The sequence below is a fragment of the Anomalospiza imberbis genome, chromosome 1, assembly GCF_031753505.1.
Source record: "Anomalospiza imberbis isolate Cuckoo-Finch-1a 21T00152 chromosome 1, ASM3175350v1, whole genome shotgun sequence".
Taxonomy (NCBI): Eukaryota; Metazoa; Chordata; class Aves; order Passeriformes; family Viduidae; genus Anomalospiza; species Anomalospiza imberbis.
This window is the reverse complement of record NC_089681.1, coordinates 50,694,429-50,719,575: the sequence shown is the minus strand read 5'-3', so window position 1 is coordinate 50,719,575 and position 25,147 is coordinate 50,694,429. Positions and strand designations below refer to the sequence as shown.

The 25,147-nt window shown below is 37.5% G+C and overlaps 1 protein-coding gene across 1 annotated transcript in view; it reads left to right on the top strand.

Annotated features, from left to right (window-relative positions):
- The window catches only part of LAMA1 (laminin subunit alpha 1), a 98,567-nt gene that overhangs the window by 13,997 nt on the left and 59,423 nt on the right, over positions 1–25,147 (top strand). Inside the window, exons 2-8 of the mRNA XM_068192012.1 lie at positions 6,823–6,993; positions 7,344–7,456; positions 14,500–14,742; positions 19,007–19,186; positions 21,995–22,084; positions 22,523–22,640; positions 23,687–23,865. Of these exons, the coding sequence (XP_068048113.1) occupies positions 6,823–6,993; positions 7,344–7,456; positions 14,500–14,742; positions 19,007–19,186; positions 21,995–22,084; positions 22,523–22,640; positions 23,687–23,865 (1,094 nt within the window). The remainder of the gene's footprint in view (positions 1–6,822; positions 6,994–7,343; positions 7,457–14,499; positions 14,743–19,006; positions 19,187–21,994; positions 22,085–22,522; positions 22,641–23,686; positions 23,866–25,147) is intronic.

Sequence of the window (25,147 nt, the reverse complement as noted above, 5' to 3'; positions counted from 1 at the left end):
TCACTACCTAGTATTTCTGTGATTGATACACTAGTCAGCTTTGCTCTACAGTATGAGAAGAAATAGAGAATGGGTTTTAAGAAAAGATAATGTTCTTTCATGGTAGAAGTTTCTATAAATCTGAAGTAGTTTTATCTAAATATTACAAATTAAAGTTTGCAGATGTTCTAAAATACCCTCAACATACTGCATAGTTAAATCCTGTAAACTTGATGTTTTGCTAGCAGAAATTCTCCTCTATGGTGAGCTACAGAAAAAGGCGTGATCTGTTTTCACAATTTCTGACTAGTGGCTTGCTACCTAAGCTTATTGTGTAAGTTGTGGTGAAACTTTCAGCTTTTCAAGTGGATTAATGCTGCAGCTAACACATTTTGAGCAATGTCTCCACAAAGTGGATTATAAGGCAGGTTGAGTGTTAAACCCACATTTCTTGCTGGCTGTAAGAACAGAGATTTAGTACCTTAATTCCTGTAGTTAGAAGTTATCAATTTCAGCCCATTTATTTTAGGGAAACCAGCCTAGATATTTGATGTGATTACAGGGTAGGATTCTGCTGAAAGTGTAAAGAGAAGGTTAAACTAGAGTATCTTGTTGGTAAAATATAATGAGGGTAAGTCTATCGAGCAGGCTAGGAATCTGAACCCAAGCCTGATAGTTCCAGGAATTTTATTTAGTAAACTCATTTAATCCAAAACTTGAATAAGACAGAACAACTAAATTAAATCCATGCTTGAAAACAGTCTGAAAATGTTGTAAAGAATGTGACCTCAACTTCTGTATACAATGCTATTACATATTTTATACATTTTAATGCTGTGACATTTTATTAAATTTTGTCTATTCTGTTCTCCTGAAGTGCATCAAAATATTCTGAATAACTGTGTACTCTGTAAATGTTTTCAGTGAAGGGAGAATCCACTGCTTGTGAGCAAGCTTCAGCATTGCCATCTTGTTATGAGCTGCTGATTGCCTTGCCTCTACATTTTTAAAAAACGCTAACTTGCAAATGAAATTAGACTCCTTAAAGTATTTCTGTGTTCTGAAAAATGACACAATAAAAGCTCATTGTTAATGAACACATCAGCTCTTTATGTTTTTTAAGTCAGATCTACTTTGTTCACTTGCAAATTACTGCTTTATTACACTCAGCACAAAAGAAGGCAAAAAACTTAGAGGGAAATCAGGCTGTTGGCATCACTGAATGTCTCGATGTTGCTCACTGAAGTCTGGTTTAGAGTCTTCATTATATACACTGATGACCAATCCAGGAAACTTTCTGAACTCAGTCCTTGGCTTGCTTCATATAATCCTTTCTGTTCATTTCCCATCCCATTAGTTTGTCTTCAAAAAAAAAAAAAAAAAAAAAAAAAAACCAAAAAAAAAACCACACACAAAAAAACCACAAATACCTCCCTAATTTTCCCTAAGCTTTCTAGAAATATCAGACAGATCCGTGAATCTGGATTCAGGAAGAAGCTGTCTTAAACGTGACATTTCTGTAAGAGTTTTGCCATCCTTACAATGTTGATCTGGATACCAAAATATATTATCTTTATTGTGCTTGTGGAATATATTTGGTGGCGTAGTGAAGCTCATGTAGACTAGAACTCTCATGTGCATCCTTCTGTTTGTGCAACAGTTTATAAAAGAAATTATTTTAATCAGTTATGCCTCTGTGAGGAAGATTTTTATTCTTGGGGCTGTCAGAAATTATATTAATCAGTTATGCCTGTGTGAGGAAGATTTTTATTCTTGGGGCTGTCTCCCTTCACGTTCCATCTGTAAAAAGTAGTTTTACTCTGTCTGTCACATTGTGAGGATTCATACAGTTTAACATGGTCAAAAACACAGATCATGCATGTGTTTTGCCAAAACACACAAATCCACTTGTCTTCTACCCAAAAAACAGTGATTAAATACTATTAATTTTCTGATTGAACATAATAATTAATCAGAAAATGCAATTGGGGTTTTGTTCAGATCTAGCTGTACAAAATGCAGCCAAGGGTCCTACATTAAGAAAACTTAAAGAGAAGGGAAAAAAGTATGTCTAAAAAGCCTTTGATAGATGGCACACAAATGCATATGATTTTCATATTTGCATTTAGTGATGGATATGTGCTGTGGGCTGAGCATGGAGAGTAAGTCTAATGTTAGACTGCACTGATGCTGCTCTGTCCTCTGGACAGGATATCTGAGCTGGACAAAATGCTCAGTAAGTCCAGATATGTCAGACTCATTGCACAGCAATATGGAATGATTATAATTGCTGTGATCTGCCTGTGTGCAATAAATCAGGTGTATTCAGAATGAAGCAACAAATATGCATTGACTGCAGTTAGAGTTACCAGAATCCTGCAAATGTCCCAAATTCTTGAAATGCTTCTTGTTGAGAACTTCAGGGTACTTGGTAGTCTATATATGTAACTAAGTTAAAGCCTACAAACCCACAAAGAATTAACTTGAGTCCCCAGGAAAGATGATGATATTTACATCAGCAACAAGGAACTTGTGAGGACTTCTGTATAATCTGGTTTGAAGTCGAATAATTCCCAAAGAAATGTAGGCTGTATGCTCAACCACTAACTTTACAATAGAAGGATAGCTGTCCTGGCTGGAGATGTCTTTTAAGCAATCCATGATGACCTGCATGAATTATCAGTACTTTGAATCTGCCTCAATAAGCTGCATGCTCCACCTGTCCCTGGTAATTTGGAGAATCAGAGTCAATAGGTATATTGAAGCACATAAAATAAAAATTGCCTCATCCACCTTAAAGCTTTTTGCCTTTTTACGTGGCATACTCCATGCTGACCAGCTGTTCATCATTTGAAAATGTTACAACTGGCTTCATTATGAACAAGCCTTTTTCCTGAGTTTTGCTGGGACACTGATGCTATGTCCTTCACCATAAGGTCTGCTTGTTAAGCTGCACATAAAGCAAATCCATCTAACCTCGTAATTACTTCTTGTCATTTCCTGATGGATTGAACAATGTAGAGTGTGGATGTAACAAATTCTGCGCTATTCACATTGCAGGTCACCTTACTAGGAATGTAATTCCCTCCACTTCCTCTGAGCTTGGGGTGTTTTGTCTCTCTAGGAAAGCTCTGAATGACGTATTCTGAGAGTACCCACTCAGATTTTCAGTTCTGCCTTACTGAGTTTTAGTCACGCATGTGGCTAAAACCAAGTCCTTACAAATGAGAGCAACTTGTTTGAACTTTAATGAAAACATTGTGCTTAGCTTTTGTGCTGAGCTGTAGTGAACCAATTGTTATTCTTTCTCAAGGTCAAATTAACATCTATACACTTAATTTTCTGGCACTGGGGTGTGTGCAAATCTCTGGTTTGAGGCAAATGAGCATCTGGGTAGGGGGAAAATAATGAAAGAGTTCACCTTACCATGAAAAGGGCTGGCCAGCAGTTAGAAGTAAATGAGCTTAGTTTAAAAATTCTTCCAGCTTTTCTCAGGACCACCATAGTCTCTTGCAAAATGCTAAGCAGTAATTCCTATGGTTTTGCATGGAGCACTTGCCTTCTTTTCTAGTGGGAATAATATAATAAATCCAATTTAATCTATCATTTGTGCTGTACTTTAGATAGAAAACCATGGAAGTTAAATGGATGAAGAGTCTAGAGGGTAAGTCCTATGAGGAGGGACTTAGGGGCTGGGGTTGTTTAGCCTGGAGGAAAGAAGGCTCAGGAGAGGCTTTATCACTCCCTGAAACTACCTGAAAAGGAGGGTGTAGCCAGGCAAGAGTCAGCCTATTCTCCCAGGCAAGAAGTAACAGGATGAAAGGACACAGCCTTAAGCTGTGCCTGGGGAGATTCAGGTTTGACCTGAGGATAAGAATTTCTTCATGGGAATAGTTGTTAGACATTGGAAATGGACTGCTCAGGGAAGTGGTGGAGTCACCGTCCCTGGAGGTATTCAAGAAATGACTCAGTGTGGCACTTGGTGCCATGGTCTTGTTGACGATGTGGTAATCAGAGGTTGGACTTCATGATCTCAGAGGTCCTTTCCTAAGTGCTTAATGATGCTGTGATGGCCTTAAAAATGCAGATAGCATTCACTAAAGTTTCAGTTTAATGAAATATGTTATCTTCTGATGGAGTTTTATGTCAGTTATGGCCACTTGCATTTCACACAAAGATATGATGACAGTCACCTGTTTATGTGTAAATGGCTCATTTAAATGACTGATTCTGTGGTTGCTCATCTTTATCATACCTACTGCTTCCTACAAGGCATAAAAATATCTTAGCAGATGTTTGGTTTTCTGATTTTTTTTGGGGGGGAGGGGGGTGGAGAAGTAAGGGAGAAGGGAGGTTGGTAGAGCAGAATCTAAGAGCTTTTGAACTCATAACTCTGAGTACCTGGCTCTCCTTACTAAAATAATAAAGAGGAACAGTGTTCTTTGAAGATGTAACTCGTTTATTTGAAATTTGCCTTTTTTCAATTTAATTTGTTCCAAATGCTTATTTTTTCCTAATAAATCATCTCCAGCACTATCCTTGATCTTGCCTGAAATCAGTGGCTGCACCTCTGCAGTTTGCCTTAAAATTTAATTGTGGTAAAGAGATTCAGAGGTGAACATAGTCAACTAGGATTTGAAGAGATGCAGTACCTTGCAGGACAAAGCTAACAACCTCTTGCTTTTTATTTGGATCCTGGGGCAAAACTCCAGTGCAACTCACTTGGATTGAAGTGCTCTTTTTTTTTATGTCTGTGGGACCCAGAAAACTCATCATAAGATAGCATTGCTAGTCCTTTGCCACAAGTCTGTTGACTGAAGGTTGTTGGAGGCAAATTATTTCACTGTAGCAAATGGAAAGAAATGACAGGGCTACTGTGTGAGTGACGGTAATGGGTGACCTGGGAAGTAATGGATAGTTCATGAAGACAGGCTGGTAGATCCCTGCATGAACAGTAATTATTACTGAATAAGAAAGATTTTATATAATTGGAGAACAGTGTTAAAAATGGTACCCTCTTCCACTACTGAGTCTTCTTGTTGAGTAGGAAAACAGAGGCAGCATTTCTTCTTTGGCTCCAGCCTTACATCCGGAGATGTACACACATAGTGCACAAGGTGAGAGAAGCCTGTGCAGAAAATATATTACTGGCAGAAGAGCCTCACTGGAGTAGTCATTAGGATGTCTTCAGCATCCTCATCTGCATCAGATTTAGGTGTAATGAGAACAAGGCATCTAACCTAGTCTGGATTTACCATAAATGAAGTCAGGATTAAAAAAAAAAAAAAAAGCTCTATCTCCCTCCTATTATATTTCAAGTGTAGCACAATTGAAAACACACAGTTTGTTATTCATACGGTGGTGCAGAGGGTGAGGATTTAGCCAAATTTTCAATAGCTGAAGGCAAGTGTTAAATAACACTGAAACTTTTCTCCAGGATTTCTAGGGTAATACAATTACTGGCCAAAGATACTTGAAAGAGATATTGAATGTAGCCTTGTTAAATCACAGAATTGTTAGGGTTGGAAGGGACTTCTGGAGGTCATTTGGTCCAATGACACTGCCAAGGCGGGGTCACCCTGAACAGTACACAGGGACGTGTTCAGGTGGGCTTTGAATGTCTCCAGAGAGAGACTCCATAACCCCTCTGGGCAGCCACTCCACTGCACTGCCACCTTTGGTGTGAAGAAGTTCCTCCTTATGTTGAGGTGAAACTTCTTTCTTAGTTTGTGGCCATCACTCCTTGTCCTGTTGCTGAAGAGTGCTGAAAAGAGCCTGGAACCTTCCTCTTGGCACCCACATTTGAGATATTTATATGTATAAACAGCTAAGGAAAGCAAAACTTGAATATTGCAGTCTCTTTTGATGTAAATTGTGGATAATGAAGTAAAAGAATTCATACAGTTTTGCTAGTGGAATAGGAATATATTTCTACAAATATGGCTTGATTTTTATTTTTTTCAGATTTCCTTTTAACAGAAGACAAATGATTGTAATACTTTACTATTGCAACACAAGCAATTCTTGAGGCATTTTTAATGTGCCATACCTACCAATGTTCTAGCTTTGATTTTAGCCCACTGGGTTGAATCTCTAAAGACAGGACTTCTCTTTCCAAAATTGCTTCTTTTTCAGAGTTACTTATGAGTGGAAATGGAGTATCTCTGTTACACCATAACCATGCAAGAAATAAAAGCTTTTTAGCTCATGAAGGACAGCTAGAAGCTAATTGAGAAACTGTGCTTAACTTCTATCACATACAGTATTCTAGAAATTTTATCAGTAGCCTTCAAACCAAAGTAAAACTTTACTCCTTTTAGAAAAAGTGAAGGATTCCTGGTCAGGTAGCTGTAATCTTGAAACTTAGTCTGTTGCTACATTATTCCAGTGCACAAGAGCAAAACTGTTTGAAAGTACACTGAAGTGTTTGTATAAAGATTAATAAGTGGCAAGCAAAATATCCCTTAGACTTTACAAGGACTGCAGAAGAGGCCTGTAGCAAAGGTCTAAAGTTCAATCCTTAAATCTTTCAAGTCTGGAGTGTCCTGTTCAGGCCAGCGGTGTTGCTGCTGCAAAAATCTTGTGTAAAATGCCGATTTCCGCACCAGCTGAGTGTGTGCTCTATAATCCCTCTTTGATTCTGGCAGTGGGCCAGTTGTCCCCCAGGTTTTGATCAATTCACTATGCAAGGGAAGATTTAGTAACTGGGAGAGTTGGTTTGCAAACTCTTGTGTTCCTCAGCATAAAGCATCCAAATGTGGAGTGAAATAACAGGGATACTGCTGTCAGGGTGCCAACTTTGCATGCCTTATGATGTGGCTGATAAACATTATTTCTTTCAAGGCCTGTTTCCTGCCATTTTGAACCTGGCCAGCAATGCTCACATCTCCACCAATGCTACCTGCGGGGAGAAGGGACCGGAGATGTTCTGCAAATTGGTGGAGCACGTCCCCGGACGGCCCCTGCGCAACGCCCAGTGCCGCGTCTGTGACAGTCACAGTGCCAATCCCAAAGGCAAGCTTCACATGTTTTGGATTTTGTTTGTTTCATGACTTTGTGTCTTTTTTTAACCCTTCCCCTTAAATACAGAGTGTACTGCAGTCAAATATGTTTTGGTTTTAGTCTCTGTACTATGTGAGTGAAATTACCTTGGAGCAAAAGGCTGACAAAGCGTGAGCACCGTATATCACCACTGAGCACTGCAAGATCCAGTGACAACCATTTTGTCTGAGGGCAGATTTCAGCTTTTACTTCTTTATGACGGGGAGAGATTGTTCTTTGTGTGAAAGAACAAATGTGCTGGGTCAGAAAAGTTCAGTGAGATTTATATTCAAGAGATGTTTAATTTTTTTGCTTTGAAACAGAGCAGCACCCAATTTCCAGTGCAATCGATGGTACCAATAACTGGTGGCAGAGTCCTAGCATTCAGAATGGAAGGCAATACCACTGGGTCACCATCACTTTGGATTTAAGGCAGGTGAGTAACATTTATGTGAGTGTAATTCAATGGATGTAGGATACAAGCCAATATAAATTGATTGCAGCTCTTCTGTGTTTAGATAAAACAAAAAAGTTTTTAGTAAAAACTCTCATCCATGTTCTGTCTTGGTAACCAATTCCATCTGTACCAATTCCTTTGTCGTGGTAACTTCTAGACAAAGAAGATTTGTGTAACCTTCTGTCTTTTCCTCATGCTTCTGTTTTCCCCCCAGCAGTCCTATGATATTGTTTTCCTCCACCTTTTATTTTTTAAAAGTTACTTGAAGTCTGTGTTTTCAAGGACCTATTTTTAAACATGAGTGTTTTCGGGGTATTGGCCAAAGCACACATTTTATATGTGAGGATGCTTCTGGCTGATTCTGAACATCATCTTGTTGAAAGGAGCACTGGAAAAAAATGTTCTAAACTATATCTTCTAGGAACTTTTGCTGTCTGCTGTTCTGCAGAGCTGGGGTTTGAATTTCTGAAACAGTGATTTGTGACCCTGGGGCACCCAGAACTGTCTGGGCAAAAGTTGGTGGTCTCTGTTTTGGCCACTCGGCATGGCCAAACTTGGAGGGATTTGTCATTCTTAGACAGGAGCATGCTAAACTGTACAGGACATTTGCTAATTTGTAAGTTTGTCTGCTAGATATACAAGAATCAGAAGTCTCCTACCCTGCTCCAAGAATAGACAAAATAATTGGTGAAGAAATATATTTTTCTTGGTTTTTTTTGTTGTTTTGCTTTGAACATATCTATATGCTGGCCTACCTAAGTTGTTTGAAAAATCATAGCTCAACAATTCCTTATTAATATGGGGATGCCTCCAAACTCTGGAAGAAGCAGCTTTAAGAAATGCAGCTTAAGAAATGCATACTTGAGGTGTAGAATTGGTAAGAAGTTTTCGCAGGATCTCAACACCCTGCTTAAAAGTTATTTTCAAGATTAAAACAGAGGGTTTAACTTTGATGTTTGCAAACAAAGCATAGATTCAGCAGGTGCCTAGTTTACTCTTTAATTAGAAAGCAGAACTGTTAGGATAATGATCACAGGGTGCCTTTTGTCAGTGACAGAAGGTTGGATAGGCTGTTCATGTTGTTTGAAGAGTTAACTTTATGTTTGGTTTGTAAATGGACAAACAGGAAGGAAAAATGAAGGAGGGGATGCCTTAGTTTTTATCCTCCTGGAACAATTTCACTTTGGAAACAGACCAGCTGTGCTGCCCTCTGAATAATTTATTCTTCAGTCTTAGTGGTGTTGATGTTTTAACAAATACATATCTTTCCTTTTCTGACCCATGCTCAGTTTCACTAATTTGATTTGATAAGTTTCCCCTAAGGGGCCTTTCTTGTGTGTTTTCCCTAGAGAGTTTGAGGGAGAAGGCATCTAGGGCTATGCAAACTGAATGTAAATTACTGCTATGTGAGAAAGGATTTGGTTAATAGAGATTGCTTGAAGTCAGTGAGTTATTAGAGCTGACTTGGTGTGCTTACTTTAAACCAGTCAGCACAAGTAAAGAAAACACAAAAGATATGCATATGAAGGACCTTAGTGGTTTTAGTAATTGTTTACTTCATACATTTGTTTCAGAATTACTTAAAATAGGACCTGTAAAAATATTTCTGAAAGTCAGTACCGGTGTTCAGCACAACTTCATCATTGGTGTTTTTTTTTTTTTTTTTTTTTTTGTGGTTTTTTTTTTTTTGTGTGTTTTTGTTTTTTGGTTTTTTTTACATTTCAAGCGTTGTGCATTAAATCTGTCAAGTACCATACTAAAGTAAACAAGTCAGTCCTTCAACTTTCTTTGCTGGAGTATAGAATATATTCATACTTTTTGCTGATGTTAAAAATCTGGTCATTATGGGTGGTCTTTTTTAGCAATTATTAGAAGTTCTAGGACTAAGAGGAATTGACTGTTTCTTGGTATTATTATCAATGTACAGAGATATTAGAGATATAATCCAAGCAGTTGGTTTGGTAAGTGCTGAAACATACTCTTGGCTGGCAAATATGGGGAAGATTCCCATAGCTGGTGAACACTGACTCCACTCCAAATTTCCTAGGTGAACCTCTATGACTATTCATCTTTTGGCTTCAAGTTGAAGGGAATAGAGGATATTCTTTTGGCTAATATTCTACCTTGCTCTTAGTCTATTTAGTCTAAACCCAGCTGTACTACAGAGTAGTTTGATGGGCTGTCAGTAAGAAAAGAGGGCTAGCTAATAAAACCAGCACTGATATTGCTGTTTTTATCTTTCTCCTTTGCAGAATCTGTGCTATTTGTAGCTAATAACCAGTACTGATATTGCTGTTTTTATCTTTTTCCTTTGCAGAATCTGTGCTATTTGTAGCTAATAGAGTATTTTATAAGGATAGTGAGTGCTTATATAATGATTTTCTAGCTCATATACATCATAACTAGGTACATTTATTCTAGTGTGCATTTCAGTCTTCCCAGGATCCACATGTATGATAATCTTTCCTTACCACACCCTATACCACTGCCTCCTCCTCCCCCTTTCCATTAAATGTATGGGAATGATCCAGAACTGGGGAAAGAGCAGTGTAACAATGAGGTGTAGGATTGATGTACAAGACACTAAGATTTGATTTATGACCTTGTGCTTCCTACACTGGTAGTTCTACAGAAACAAAATACACAGCAGCGGTTTTTTATAAAAACAGCATTTTTTGTCTGAGTTTGACTCCTCTGGGCAGTTACACTGTGAAATTACAATTCTAATAAATCTTGGCTATAATATATTTTACTGGTGTGATTGAGCCAGCTGTAAAATATTACACTATGACACCATTAAACAAAGACTACTTACCTCAGTTTTATTGCCATGCTTTGGACTTCTAAAGGTATTTAAATGTACTCTGTGTCCTCGGTGTAGCAGAAAGGCAGATGTTTGTATATCAAAATGTTCTCAAATTGCAAAACAAGACTAGTTCTTCTTGGAAGACCCTTAATATTAAGTTGAGTTGAGAAAAAAACTCCATTTCTGATTAAGTCATAGCTTATGAATATTCTATGAGTACTGGATTACCGCTCAGAGGCTGATGTAGGAGTAATTTGTAGTTTCTGCTATTACAGAGTTAAAAAGAATGTAAATATTATAATATGATTTTTCCAGAGCTTTCATCTTGAAATCAATTGGCAAGAACAGGTTTCTGTAAAGATACATGATTTGCTGATGTCAAAAATGGTATACTGTTGATTTTACAGGACTAATGCTGATTTATTGTATGTGGCAAGCTTCCTTAAAAGCTTTTTTGGCTTTGTAAAACTGATTATTCAGGGTGTTCATCTGTACATTCTTACAATAAAATTTACCTTCAATTCCAAATACATGTTTGCATATAATTAAAATCTTGAGGAAAAGATAATTAATGAGACTAGAAGTTCTGCTGGATTTTGTGTATTTTGCACTTTTAACGTCACAGAATCATCAGAGAAAAATGTTGCAAACAATTGCTAGGCTTCATTGTCTAAGAGGATGAAGCTGTCTTTAGCTCTTAAAAAGATATTTCTGTAAAAAATATAAGCTGATACACATTCCTTCATCTAGTCTCCTATTCTGAGAGTATTCAAGAATGATGCATTTAGTGTTGCTGGATCAGCATTCCGGGAAACAAGGTTTTTAGAAAGTCTAATTAAAGCAGAAATTTCTTGTTTTGTTGGCATTGCAGCTACGAGAAAGGTTTTTTAGTAGAAGTTTATTTGGCCGATCTTAAAAATCAGAATTGAAATACCTGTAAAATGGCACTTTTAATATATGGCTTGGGAATTGCTAACTTGCTTTGACTTGCCCTTTTTACCCTTGTAGTTCAATAAGGAAATTAGTTCTGAGAAAGTTATACAGTCAAATAAAAGAATGCTAATCATTACCTCTTGCTCAGGTTTATCACGTGGCTGGTTGGTGGGCACTGAATGAATGTGGAAAGTGATAAAAAAACTGCCTTTGATCTTTAAACTTGAAGAACTTATAAAAGTCAAATTCTTTAAAAGAGTGCTCAAAGGAAAATCAGTTTTCATTACATGGACTTCTTGACCTATTATGGGTTGCAGAGTCTGTAGGATAGAAGGTCTGAAAAACCCCTACCTACATATATTCCTTAAAACGTCTTCATCTGTGAGCACTGTGGACACCTTGGTCCCTTCCTCCAGCTTCATTCCCTTGCTGGGAAACATAATCCCTTAGAATAAAGCTCCTCCTGGTAGGTTGTCTTGTGACTTCTCCAGTCTGAGAACATTTATGCAAAATCCTTTATTTATTTATTTAACCTATATTATTTCAGGGGCTTACAAATTTTCCTGAAGTTGTTGATATTCATTATCCTGTAAATTTACCTGTGAAGTAAAATGAGATACCCGTGAGCTATGTGTATAAATGGAAGAGTTGAGAGGAGATTTAATTAGTTGAATTGTGCATTGAATTTGTGCAGTTGCTGTGAAAATGTTAATATTTAACTGGCTTTTCCCTCCACTGCCCCCTCACCAAGGAACTTGATATTTAAAATAAGTTTAACTTGCATAATCTTGTGAATACCTTTTACTGCAGCAGTTACTTTGTGATGAAGGATAGCTCATTGTTACTAGTTGGAACTGGATTTAAAACTAGCCACATCAGCTGCAGACTATAATGGGTCTTGAAAAATCTCAAAGTAATCAAAAGTGGATCATTTGTTGTTCAGCCAACTGTGTAATAAGTAGGGAAGCAGTTTAGTTGATGACAGCAAGTAGAGTGGGAAAAAAAATAAATAAAGGACATATGAGAGTTTTTGAGGGAGATTTTTACCAGGGTATTTGAAAAAGGTTTGGGTTCCAGATTTGCATCTTTTATGCATTTGAGAAGGATTACTGACTTCAAAGGAACTTGGAAGTACATAGCTGTTTCTAAGCCCAGTCGATAAAACTTCTCTAGTTTTAATAGTTTTGTGATGTTCTCATTTGTGATGGAGAAAATACCCATACAAGCAACTCCTGTTACATACTGAAATGGAGCACATGAAATGGGTTACTGAAATGATGATACACCACATTCTGCTTGGTCATAACTGAGTGCAAAACTCAATACCACTAACTGAATCAATGAAATCCGGGTTATGTGTAGGGAATATAATTGTTTGGCTTGAAGTCTGCCCAAATGGTGTATGTTGTGCCTTTAAAGCCATGTATTTTTGCTTTTATTTTTCAGTTGGAGATTGTTGGCATGATGTAGGTTTTATTTAAAAGGCTCTCTTCTCTTCATTGAAGCTGGATTATAATTCTTGATTTTCATTTAACTTTGATCAAATTTTAAGACCATGTGAAACAACAAAAGATTCACAAAACCCAGAGGAATTTTATTTCTAAGACTGGTTGAAGAGTGACCTGACTTCTCCTTTTGCCTGCAACTGCTTGCATTGCTGAAAGGTCACAGTAAAATCCTCATTTTCTGTAAATTTTCATATTTATTGGAACAACTAGAAATGTCCTGTTTGTATCTGACTGGTGTTTAACAGGATAAAACTGGAGTGCCTGTAAAGAAAGTCAAACCAAATGAATATTGCAGTTTAAGTTATGTCTGACTTTAATAAAAAAATAAGATTGTTTTACTTTTTAAAAGATATATGTAATGAATCATTTGAAGACAAATATCACCATTTTTTTTCCTTCTTGTGTGTGCAAGATCTTCTAATCAAAGCTTTGTTCACTTAAATAATATTTTGTTTCAAAAGTAGTTTCCTGAATTGCATACACAATGCAGTTACTATTTATTTATGTGAGTTTATTTTCCCATTTGGCAAAATCAAAACCTGATTTCATGTGGCAAGTATTGTTCTTGCTCTGTCTTTAATCTGTATTGCAACAAAAAAAGTCCTAAAAATTTAAATTTATAATGTATGAAAAAACTGATTGCAGCCAGATTGGACCTCAACACAGTATTAATACCGCATATGCAGGCAGGAATTATGATGATAATAGCAGCCAACCAGGCTGTCTGCTCAAGTGGAAATACATTTCTCTGAGATGGCTGAATAATACAGAGCTTTTCTTTCATCTAGACCTGGCTTGTTACTCCAGTGTATATGAAACATTAAACTCCTACACAGAAGTCTTATGAGTTTGCAAACGCAGCCTTTTCGATTGAGGTGATGTAGCAGGTACTGGATAAGGGAGAACATGGTGGCTTTGCAGTAAGTGCTCTTTAGTGTTCATGTCTCTTGCTGCAGTGAGTTGGGGGCCAGCGCAGGTTATCTGGCTGTATGACAAAGTAATTTAAAAGGTAATATGAACTTAATTACTGCCCTGCCTACTCACAGCAGTGCTGAACAGTCCTGTTGTGTGCATGGGGATTTCACTTTGGGTTGTTAGAAAAATAGTCAAGATAGCTGCATAGTTCACATACATCTCAATGTTACTTAAGAATATTAGCTATGTTATCGTGCTTATTTTTGTCATGTTCAGCTTATTTGTTTTTGTGTATTTTTAGCAGTGTCTGCAAGTAGTCTTCTGCTGAAATAACTTCAACAAAGGATGAAATTGTAATGCAAAGAGGTTTTTAACATAGAGTGTAAAAAGTTTATCAGAAATGTTCTTACAGAGAAGATTACATTCCCTGCTATGTTGTAAACCAAAAAGGTTTTTTTGGCTACATTTATAAAAAAAATCTACAAAACCAAACAACCAAGCACAAAAAAAACAAACAAGAAAACCCAACCAAACCCCAGTTTTTTGAAGTCCTCAGTGGTTCAGAAAAGCTAAGCATTTCCCACAGATTGTTATACCCAACTAATCCTGAAATGTGCAGTATAGATATAGATTTCAGCTGTTACATCAGCATAAACTGATGCCCTGGACACAATTAGATAGACCTCTTGTCAAATATTTGTGAAAAAAATTTATCCATAGTTACTTTACCAAATTTTACCCTCTGCCCAGGCAAATTGTATACTGCTTTTAAAATTTAAATTTCCTACCCAGTTGGCTTCTGGTGGTGTTTCACAGTACAATGAAGTGTTAAAATTTTCTTCTTGTGTTTTTTTTTTCAGGTCTTTCAAGTTGCATATGTCATCATCAAAGCTGCTAATGCTCCACGACCTGGAAACTGGATTTTGGAACGCTCCATAGATGGCACGGAGTTCAGACCATGGCAGTACTATGCAATTAGTGATACCGAATGTTTAACTCGTTACAATATTACACCAAGAATTGGGCCGCCAACTTATAAGAGAGATGATGAAGTGATCTGCACCTCCTATTATTCCAGACTAGTTCCCCTGGAACACGGAGAGGTATCTTTGTTTTTGTAGTTGCAGTTTGTGATTAGGGACATGGAGTGATAGGAATTTGAAAACATTTGAATTGCAGTTACAGAGTTTATCACCCTCAGCACTACCAGGTCATCTGATATTCTTCTTAATTAGCATTATCTTTACATCGTGTAGTATAGCAAAATTCTAAATCTTGGGATGAAATGTGGTTTTTGTTCTATGTGTTCCCATTACTAAACTTTTTGTTCTCTCTTATTGTATAATTTGATGGTTGCAGTTAGCTGTGAATTATTAGTTCCTTTATTCTGAAAAACTATAACAGAGGCTCTGTGTTCTGCCAGTTTTTTTCATTTAGTAGAGAAAACTCCTGTGTTAGGAACACCTGGTTGTGTGAGATAAAGAAGCTAGCACTGTTGATGTGCTCGGCACAGCTGGAACTCCTAAACAAGCCTTGGCATTGTTTCAAGGATGTAGCATAATTAAAAGGGCTACGAGTTGTGCAGTCTTGCTGTTGATTGTTCTTTCTTTTAACAAACTCTATTCATGGTACTTGTGTAATTTATTACGGAGAGACAACCACACAATGAAATGATACATTAAAACCAGTGGTTATTCCATCATGAAGGCTATAATGTATGACTGTGATAATAAGAGTGGCGTTATCCCATGGAGAGTGCTAGTAACTCCTAGCTTCACAGAAATCAATATGTTTTTATTTCTTGGTTAAAAAATAGATATAACAGTATGTAGCCATTCATGTAAAATTAAAACTAACAGCAAAAAAAACCCCACTGAAATTCAGTAACGTAGTCTCACTTACCTTAATAAAATGTTTATTGCAATGTTGTGACCATGTGATCAATATATAGTCAACATAAAGCCAACAGACCAGATGGAACAAAGAAATCTAAGCCTGTCTCTCCACACAATTAACCAGAAAACCCTTACTGACTGTGTAGGAGGTTGACTGCATAGGAACAGTGCTGCTTGTAATGCACATTTAGTAGGCCAGACAACTCCAGCTCCAGGGATGCCAGAAATTCAATTTAGTGACATTTTTTTCTCATTCTTTTTTTTTTCTGATGGTACACATAATTAATTGGGCTACACTATCAAAACACTTTTTTTTTCTGAGTGTGGTGATGGAAAAACATAACACAAAAAAATGACAGAATGAAATTTCTGTCTATAATGGAGAATCTCAGAATCTTTTAGGTTGGAAAAGACTTTTAAGGTCATTGAGTCCAACTATTAGTCCTACTACTAAGGACTAAGGTCACTGAATCCATTGAGTCCTACTATATGAGTTCAGCACTGCCAACTTCACTCCTAGACCATGTTCTTAAAGTGGTAGATCTATATGTGTCTTTCCAGGGATGGTGAATCCATCATTTCCCTGGGCAGCCTTCTCCAATGCTTGACAATCCTTTCTATGCAAAAAACTTTCCTAGTTTCCCATCTAAAACTCCCTTGCACAATTTGATGCTGTTTCCTCTTGTTCTATCACATGATGCCTGGGAGAAGAAGTCGACCCCCATCTGGCTACAGCCTCCTGTCAAGTTAGGGAATTTTAAGATCACCCCTGAGCCTCCTTTGCTCCAGGCTAAACACCTCCAGATCCCTCAGCTGCTCCCCACAGAACTTGTGCTCCAGACCCTTCACCAACTCTGCTGTCCTTCTCTGGACATGCTCCAGCACCTCAATGTCCTTCCTGGATTGAGGGGCCCAGAAGTGAACACAGGATTTGAGGTGCAGCCTCAGTGGGGGAGTAGAGAGGGACAATTATTGCTCTGGTCCTGCTGGCCACACTGCTGCTGACACAGGCCAGGATACCATCGGCCTTCTTGGCTACCTTGGCACAGCTGCCACAGGTTCAGCTGCTGTCAACCAGCACCCCCAGGACCTTTTCTGCTGGGCAGCTTTCCAGCTGTGCCCCAGCCTGTAGCACTGCCTGGGGCTGTTGCGACCCAAGGGCAGGACTCAGCACTTGACCTTGTTGAACTTCATCCAACTGGCCTCAGCCCAGGAATCCAGCTAGTCCAGATCCCTCTGGGGAGCCTTCCTGACCTCCAGCAGGATCAACACACATGCATAAAATCTGTCATGCAAAGGACAGGCTGCTCCTCTGTAACTGGATTGTCTGTCAGACTGGAATATTGCCTGCACGGAATATCTCACAACCTGCATTAGTGAATCCTGGAATTCTATTGAAAATGTATGTATTTAGGGCTTTGGAATTTGTTCTGGCCAATCTGTTGCACTTAAGAATGTCCCAGCAAACCAGCTGATCTCTGTAAATGTCTGCCTTGTATCCAGCATTTACTAGCATCCCAGTTTTCTGCCATCAGCTTGGAGGGTCTTGATGTGAAATAACTGTTAGGGTAAAGAGACCACATATCTAAATATGGATGTCAGTGGTAACATTTTTTTGCCAAATCTGATATTTTACCAGTATAAGTATAAGCTTATGTAAGAAATATATTAGCCAAATTTAGCAGTGTGCAAGGAGAATCATAGTATTTCTTCTTTAGTATCTTAGTCAGTATCCTTTCTGTTTCTCCCTTTTTCTGCTTGTTAAGATTCCTCTACAGTCTCTATAAAGATTTAAGTGTATTGTTACAGAATTTCTACTCGTAGAATTTCTAGACAGTAGAATTTCTACTGTTTAAGCTTTTAACTTGAGAGTAAAAATGTCATAATTTACATTTCATCACTTGAAGGCACTACTTTTGATTAGCGAGAGTATATATTAGGCAGGAAAGACCATGTAAAATGAAGTGCCATATGACACATGGGAGGTAAGGCCAATTGATTGTGACAGGCATTTCTGGATCTTTAAATCTCTGGTGTCTAAGTGATGAAAAGCAAACATAGTGTTAGAAATTCCAGTGCTAAGGTTGGGTCCTGCTCTCTTTGCTGAGGAAATCAAAGGATTGCAGCAAGCCCAGCAAATTCTATGTTTGTACTGAAAGGTAGATGAGAGTAGGATGTGGTGCCCCATGCTGAAGTTGTGTTCATCTACAGTTGAGTATTTTTTTCAGTAAAAGGTGTGCAGTGATATTTGAATAACTGCAACAATTCTGCCTTGTAATTCCCAGCAGAAAACATGACTTCTGAATGAATATGTCACAACCAATTTGCCTAAAGATAACAAACTGAGATGTGGTGGGCATGTTCAGTCTTCAGTTGCATGAAACATAGGTATGAAGAGGAAAAATCTCTTCTGCATGTCTGTGACAGGATCCAAGAAGAGTTCTGAATTTGCAAAAAGGAAAAACATGGTTTAGATATTAGAAGCATTTCTAACATTAAAGCCAGAAAGGCCTGGAATACATTGCCTTGGAAGGTTTTAAAGTCAGCACAACACTGGTCTTTGAAAACGAGTTGGTCAAACATCTAAAAAAATTCGAATAAATCCTGGTTTAGCAGAATAATTCTCTGTATTTCTATAAGAGCTGAATAGATCAGGAGGTGCTAATTTGCAGGATGAGACCTGGGAAACATTTTGGTTTTCATAGTTGTTATTCTACAGTTGAAAAATTGATGTGCTAGAGAAAAGTAGAAATCTTTGAACACGCTATGTTAGAATATTAAGAAGGAATGGTGCTAATCAATAAATGTCAAAATTATAATTTTGGGAATGTGACCTCCATTACAAGTTTGTTTAGATGTTTTTTTAAATAACACAGTTATAGGTAAGAAAAGTGTAGGTTAAATAAGAGGTTTTGTGATGGCAGCCCCTTGCTTTCAGTTGTCATCTGTGTGGGCTTCCCACTGCATTCTCTTATCACTGAGTACTTGCTGATTGTGCAGCCCTGTCACTGCTAGGTGTAGGACCCCAGACTAAAAATATGGACCACACTGTGCTTTGTAATAAGATCTTTCTATTTGCAGAGGAGAAATCTGTAAGGACAAAATTGAGCTTATAGCCAGAGTTACATATTCTATCTCAGCAAGGGAGAGGAAGGAAGACTGCACGACCCAGGGACTCACCCTGATACTGTACCTTGGTTTTTCTCCTTATTTTATCTCTACAAAAGTCCTGGAGACTTGGGACTATGATGAGCTGATAATGGTGGTTTCAGAACAGTGTGACTCAGGCAGCAGTAATTTTACCTGCAGATAAACAATGGGGAAATAAAAAGAACTCCAGGTAGTTTAAAGCGTCACCATCCTAAGTTGTTGGGAAACAAGATAAATTCTGTGGTTTTGATTCTCAGACTAATGCTTGTTGTGGTAAATGAATTACAATTATGTTTGTGACTAAGTCAGCCTTTCTTTCCAGATTCACACGTCACTGATCAATGGTAGGCCTAGTGCTGATGATCCTTCACAGAAGCTGTTGGAATTTACTTCTGCACGATACATTCGCCTGCGACTGCAGCGTATCAGGACTCTGAATGCTGACCTCATGACTCTCAGCCATAATGATCCTAAGGAACTAGACCCCATTGTCACCAGAAGGGTAAGCTGATTATTCATAAATATATTCCATATAGCTTGATGGGCGAGTCTGTTCTGACCTATTTGAGAAGGAGCAGTACTTAATCCTTGTCATTCAGAGAGACTCTGATCGGTTGTTAAATAATTCTTGCCTTGCCTTTGACGCTATCAGCAACAATATCTTGTCAAAAACAGCTTTTAGAAAAAGCTTTTCAAGATGGTTTTTATTTGTTTTATTTTTATTTGTTTGTGTAGCTGATGTGTGCTAGGAGCAGTGTTTATAATGCTTTATCATCAAAATACAAAATATGGTTTGGCTGATGGAGATGTCCCTTGAGGTTGCTCTTGATGCCACTGCAATACTTTTTGTGGTGTATCATGGATTTCAGGACCCAGTGCTGTGGTTCATAAACATGATTATTCGAAAACGTTGCTATTGTGAATTTTCATGTCTTATAAGAGTTTTCTTCATTTTATAAAGGCTGTTATAATCAATTGCTTTAGAGCTCATAAATTAATGTAAAATGTTTGTATAGAATTCCAAGAGCATTAACTGATTTCCAGATTTGATACTGAAACTGTGGAAACTGAGCTCCAAGCACTTAGGCTGACTTCTTCAGGTTCTCAAATAAATTTAACTTTGTAAGTTTCAACAGTTTTTCTGCTGAAAAAGGATTTCTGCTTTGTATCTTGCCATTTTGGCCATCTTAATTTGCCCACGACTCATAGGTTAACACTTCAGAGGCTTCAAGTTTTTCTATGAAAGTAGGCTTTCTGATGAGGACAGGAGAACATGAGAAGTGTTTCCTCCACCCCTTCCTTTGTAGCTCTTTTTCCTGAAAAACCTTTGCAGGCAACTCCTCCTTGTGCAGCAACAGGATTCTTGCAGTTTGTGGCATCTCTGAGAGAGGCAATCCTTGTGCTGTCTGGATAGCTGAGTACAGAAGGGAGGAAGGAACTTGGATTTGGTCAGGGATTGGTGGGTGCTTTCAAGATGTCCATTCAACTGCAGCATTTTAAAGTGTAAAATCTGCATGGTTTGCATTTTCTGTCAATGGGAATTGCTACCATGGAGACTGCAAGAGCAGAGTATTGGACAACTGCTCCAGCTGTGCCTTACTGGCAATAGGGTAACGCACAGCCTGAGAGGTGAGATGTTCCCATAGAGCAGGCTGGTTGATATTTAAATCTATTGATAGTATTGGCATATCAAGACATACGCCCCAAAAAGAAAAGTTTGACATGGAAGAATACAAACATACAGCTGGGAAACAAGAATTTGGAGGACAAGCATTGCCACTGGTTTTGTAACATACACAGTTGTGCAATCAAGGCCTTAGTACTTCTCCACCTAGCACTGCTTAGTGCAGTTTTACATGAAGAACTACACGTGTTGTCCAGGTTTCCCAAATCCTGATGTCTCACCTTGAGTCTTACTTCACTGTGCAACCAGCTGCAACAAAACCACTTCCAGCTTTTTGGATGCTGTTTTTATTGGCTTTGAAGACTTTGTTATGGTTGTTGATACCAATTATCTTTCATTTCCTGTATGTAGTCTTGAAAAATGCCAATTCAGATTCTGAGTGTTCAACAGCACCTTTATTTCTGTGTTCTTTTTATTTATTTCTGTCTGTAGCATTTGATTATCACTGGTCTCTCATTCAACTCCAAGCTGCACACAGCTGCTTGAGCCATACACTGGCAGAAAATAAGACGAAGGAGATATAGCAGGGAATGCAGTGAGAAATTAAATTCTGTTTCTGTCCTCTCCCTTTCTCAGCCTGAACATCCTTCTTTGTAGTTTAGGACTGACTGCTTATGATAAGTCCCTGAGTGATTTTTGTAGTTCAAGCCCATAACATTAAAAATCCTCCCAAAATAGTGAGCATAAGAAATTTAAGACCATAAAAAAAAAAGTATGAAATCAGAGAACATAGTTTGCTCCAACTCCAAGAGCCTTCAAAGAAATAACAGTCCAGGAGTCAGCATGTCTGACCACCCAGGGCTACCTCTCTTCCTGAACCAGCTGACATTAGGGTTGCTAGGTCTGAGAGCATTGAACTCTTCCCTTAGAAGTATCCTCAAAAATTTTCTTTTTCATTCCCCTGTAGTACATACTTCCCAGGATATCAACAGGCCAACAATGTTGATACTGCAGCTGTAACTGAACCCAGATGGTCATTTCCTGCCTCCTCTTTGCCTTGAAAATTAAATCCTTTCCTTATGTATGTTGTTTCTGCTCACCACCTGGCAATATTAATGGATAGCATTCTGCTGTATCCACAATTTTTAAGCTAAGAGTTTGGATAGAATATTTCACTGGCCACACAGTAGTAGCAAAAGCTGGTCTGGAAATGAGTGTGCAAAGTGATTTTAAGGAAGTGAGAGTTCCCATTTTAAGGAAGCATACTCTTAGTCCCCAGACTGACTATAAAATATGGCAAATTTTTATGCTTTATGGCTTCTTGTAAAGAGAAAAAAAAAATTAATTTTTTTTTTTTTTTTTTTTTTTTTTTTTTTTTTTTTTTTTTGCAAGTACATTTCGGTTGAGGTCACATTTGCTGGTCTTTCTCAAAGCTGAGGAATTTTACATGCTTACTTAAAAGTTAAAAGTCAGTTAGTGTTTCATACCGATAGGGAAAAACATGGGGAAAATAAAAACCGCAAAAGTAGAAGGTTTCCCCAAATGGCAGATACTTTCAAGTATTTCTTTTATTTACACGGAGCAGTTGAATGCTGGTTATTTTGCAGAGTAGGGCAGGGAAATGTAAATACATGTAAATGTTTTTTATTCATACATTTCTCACGTTTGTTTTGGTTTTTTTTGTAGTACTACTATTCAATAAAGGACATCTCTGTTGGTGGCATGTGTATTTGTTATGGCCACGCTCGAAGTTGCCCATTGGATGAAATCACAAAGGTATTCTTTAATCTTATTATTTTTGTAAAACAACTTTTCCAATTAAAATAATAATTTAAAAAAAATCTTAAGGAGAATGAGAAAGAGGAAGATAAATCTTATGATGCATACAAATTATTTGCTATATGTTTTTTTTCAGAGCAAGCATATCTGGGTTTTGTAGTATAACTTTCTTGAAGTTAACTTTTCTTCTTTGGCATTGAATTTAAACAATTCAAGGGGCACAAGACATAGTCTGTCTTGCAGCACAGGATATTTGCCCCTCCTGTTCTGGAAAGGCTATTTCCTAGTAGTTGATGTACCATGGTAGAGCAGTTCAATGCCATTTGTGGGTCATGCCATTTTTTGGAGTAAGATTGATACTGAGCATACTTTTGGCAAAATTGATTAGATTTTCCATTAAAAAATATTTCAAGAAAGTGGATTTTTTATTCTTAGAAATTGCAGTGCCAGTGTGAACACAACACATGTGGAGAGAGCTGTAACAAGTGCTGTCCAGGCTACCACCAAAAACCATGGAGACCAGGAACCCTTTCTGCTGGGAACAAATGTGAGAGTAAGTATGCACAGGCATTTAGGTAGTTTCATGAAGTCTGACTATTCTCTTACTTGAGGTTGCTTTCATACAGATCTGTACTAATTCACCAGAAAAAGCCACAAACTATTAACTGTCTTCATGGGATTGTTCAGAGGTTGAGAACCTACTTCTAGTCATAAATGTTTAGATGATTTTCCATAATCTGTTCAGTGTGACTCCTTGGCTAGTGGAGTTGTCATGTAGTATAGCTTCCAGAATCTCTTTTTCAAAGGAACTTGGGATTTATTGTACTCCTGTAGAAACTAGCAGATTTGCATCAATCATTTTGTTAGCTACTTGAAATGCAAGTTTCATCAATTGATCATAAATTTTGTCAGATGAAGAACTTTGTTCTGATAGCAAATATTTTGAAAGAAACTCCTTATTGGCCAATTCCACTTCAGATTGTCTGATAGATTGACTTAGGCTGTGCCAGTGTGGCTGAATGTGTTGGTGCATTTTCTCACTTGGCATTACTAATGTATAGCACAAGCTGCAGACGGTTAAGAACCTATTGGATACAATTTAAAGTTCTGGATAGAGAAGAAGTATTTTTAGTTGAATTCTTTGCATAAGTCATAATATCACTCTTTAAACTAAATAAAATTTATACTTAAGTACTTTGTTGACTTCTCAGATTTTGTCTATAAAACAAATAAGACAAGAATTAGGCAAGTTTTCATCTGTAAGGCAGAGGACAGAAGAAGGAACAGTTATTGCTAATTGCACACATCACTGTCGACAACAGTCCTGACAAGATTGTCGTAGTAGGATATACAGAATACTTCTAAAAACAGTGCTGTTAAAATGATAATAGTGGTTTTGGAATTTGCTTACTTGATAAGAAATATAGTGTATTATATCTGGTGAAGCACATGGCATGGTTAAAGGGAAAAAGTACACTTTTGAGGTCAATTCATAGGCTCCTCTACTTACATTTTCAACTTTGAAAAATGTCAGTATTATAGGAAATGTTACACAGTGTGAATAAGAAAAAATTTGATTTCTTTTCCATTCCTTCTCAGAATGTAACTGTCATAACAAAGCAGAAGATTGTTATTACAACCAGACTATTGCAGATCAGAAAAGGAGCATGGATATTCATGGCCAGTTTATAGGAGGTGGTGTGTGTTTAAACTGTACTCAACATACTACTGGGATCAACTGTGAAACGTGTGCTGATGGATATTTTAGACCACACAAAGTAAGATTTGGAAAATACCATTCTAATGTTTTGGTGAATTATAACATGGTATCATGCCTATTTCAGCTGATTGTGATTAATCTATTGTTTTTTTTTTAGTTATAGAATAGCTAAGAACTATAGAGGGTTTTTTTTTCGTAAATGACTTAAAGCCAAAACTTTCAGAAAGAACCAAAATGGTTGTCCAGTTGTGTAGGAGGACAAGTCAAGATGCTGGAGAAGGAAATTATAAGTGAAGATGACACTTGATATCCTAGTGTGCAAATATACATGTTCTGATAGGAAATCATGTACGCAGGAAATCTTCTGTGGGTAAAGCTCTAAAAAGGTCCAAAGTACTAAAGTTTCACTGTCTTCAAAAGTGCAAAAATTGTGTAACATCCTGTTTCAGCCCATTTCAATCAGCATTAAAAAGGACCTGGCTCGAAGATCAGAATCTTTGGCTCCTGAGATGTTGCAACAAATGCTCTTCTTGATATGATTGTTGCAGAACTTGAGCTCTCTGAGTGTAGTTTCCAGTGTCACTCTTTGGAAAAAGGGGCACAAACTGTACAAGACATTTGTTAAGATGCGTCTGACAGAGTTAACCATATGAACTTACATAACTAACATTACGTGTAACTGCAGTGTTGGAGGTCTCCGTATAATGAGACATTCTGAACTAAGTTTCTACTCCACATGGTCTTGCTTTAGTAGGTTCGTGCATATTTTGAAAAACCTATACTTTAAAAATCTGGCATAAATTGGTGCAGAGGGCAAGGTTGCATCCATAGGAGTATGGATAGACAGCAGGTACAGCTCATCCAAAGAAATAAATTGGAGTCAGAGATTGTCTCAGAGCTGCTGTAAGAAGCATGAAGAAAGATCTTTGATCAACTCATAGCCATTAAATGTGAGGTCATTACTGATTTGCTTTACAGGTAAAGCATTCAAAGGACAATTTTCCCTGGGAAAAAAAAATAGAATCTTGCCATATGATATGCACTGCCTTATATTTCAAAGATTTAGAGATCATGAAGTCAGAATGAATCTTTATTAATAGATAAGCTGTCCTTCCATTGAACACAGAGCCAAGGATTTCTTTAATTTCCCTCCTCTTTGAACCAGAATGTCTTTGCAAAAAGCATCCACTCTTGTTTTAAACATTTCCATATCTTTTGGCAAACCTTCACAGTGGTTAATTGCTGTTACTTAAAAAAAAAATGTCTATTTATGCTGAATGTGTCAGACTTCAGCTTCCAGCCATTAACAGTTACTATATCTTTGTGCTATTGAAGATCAA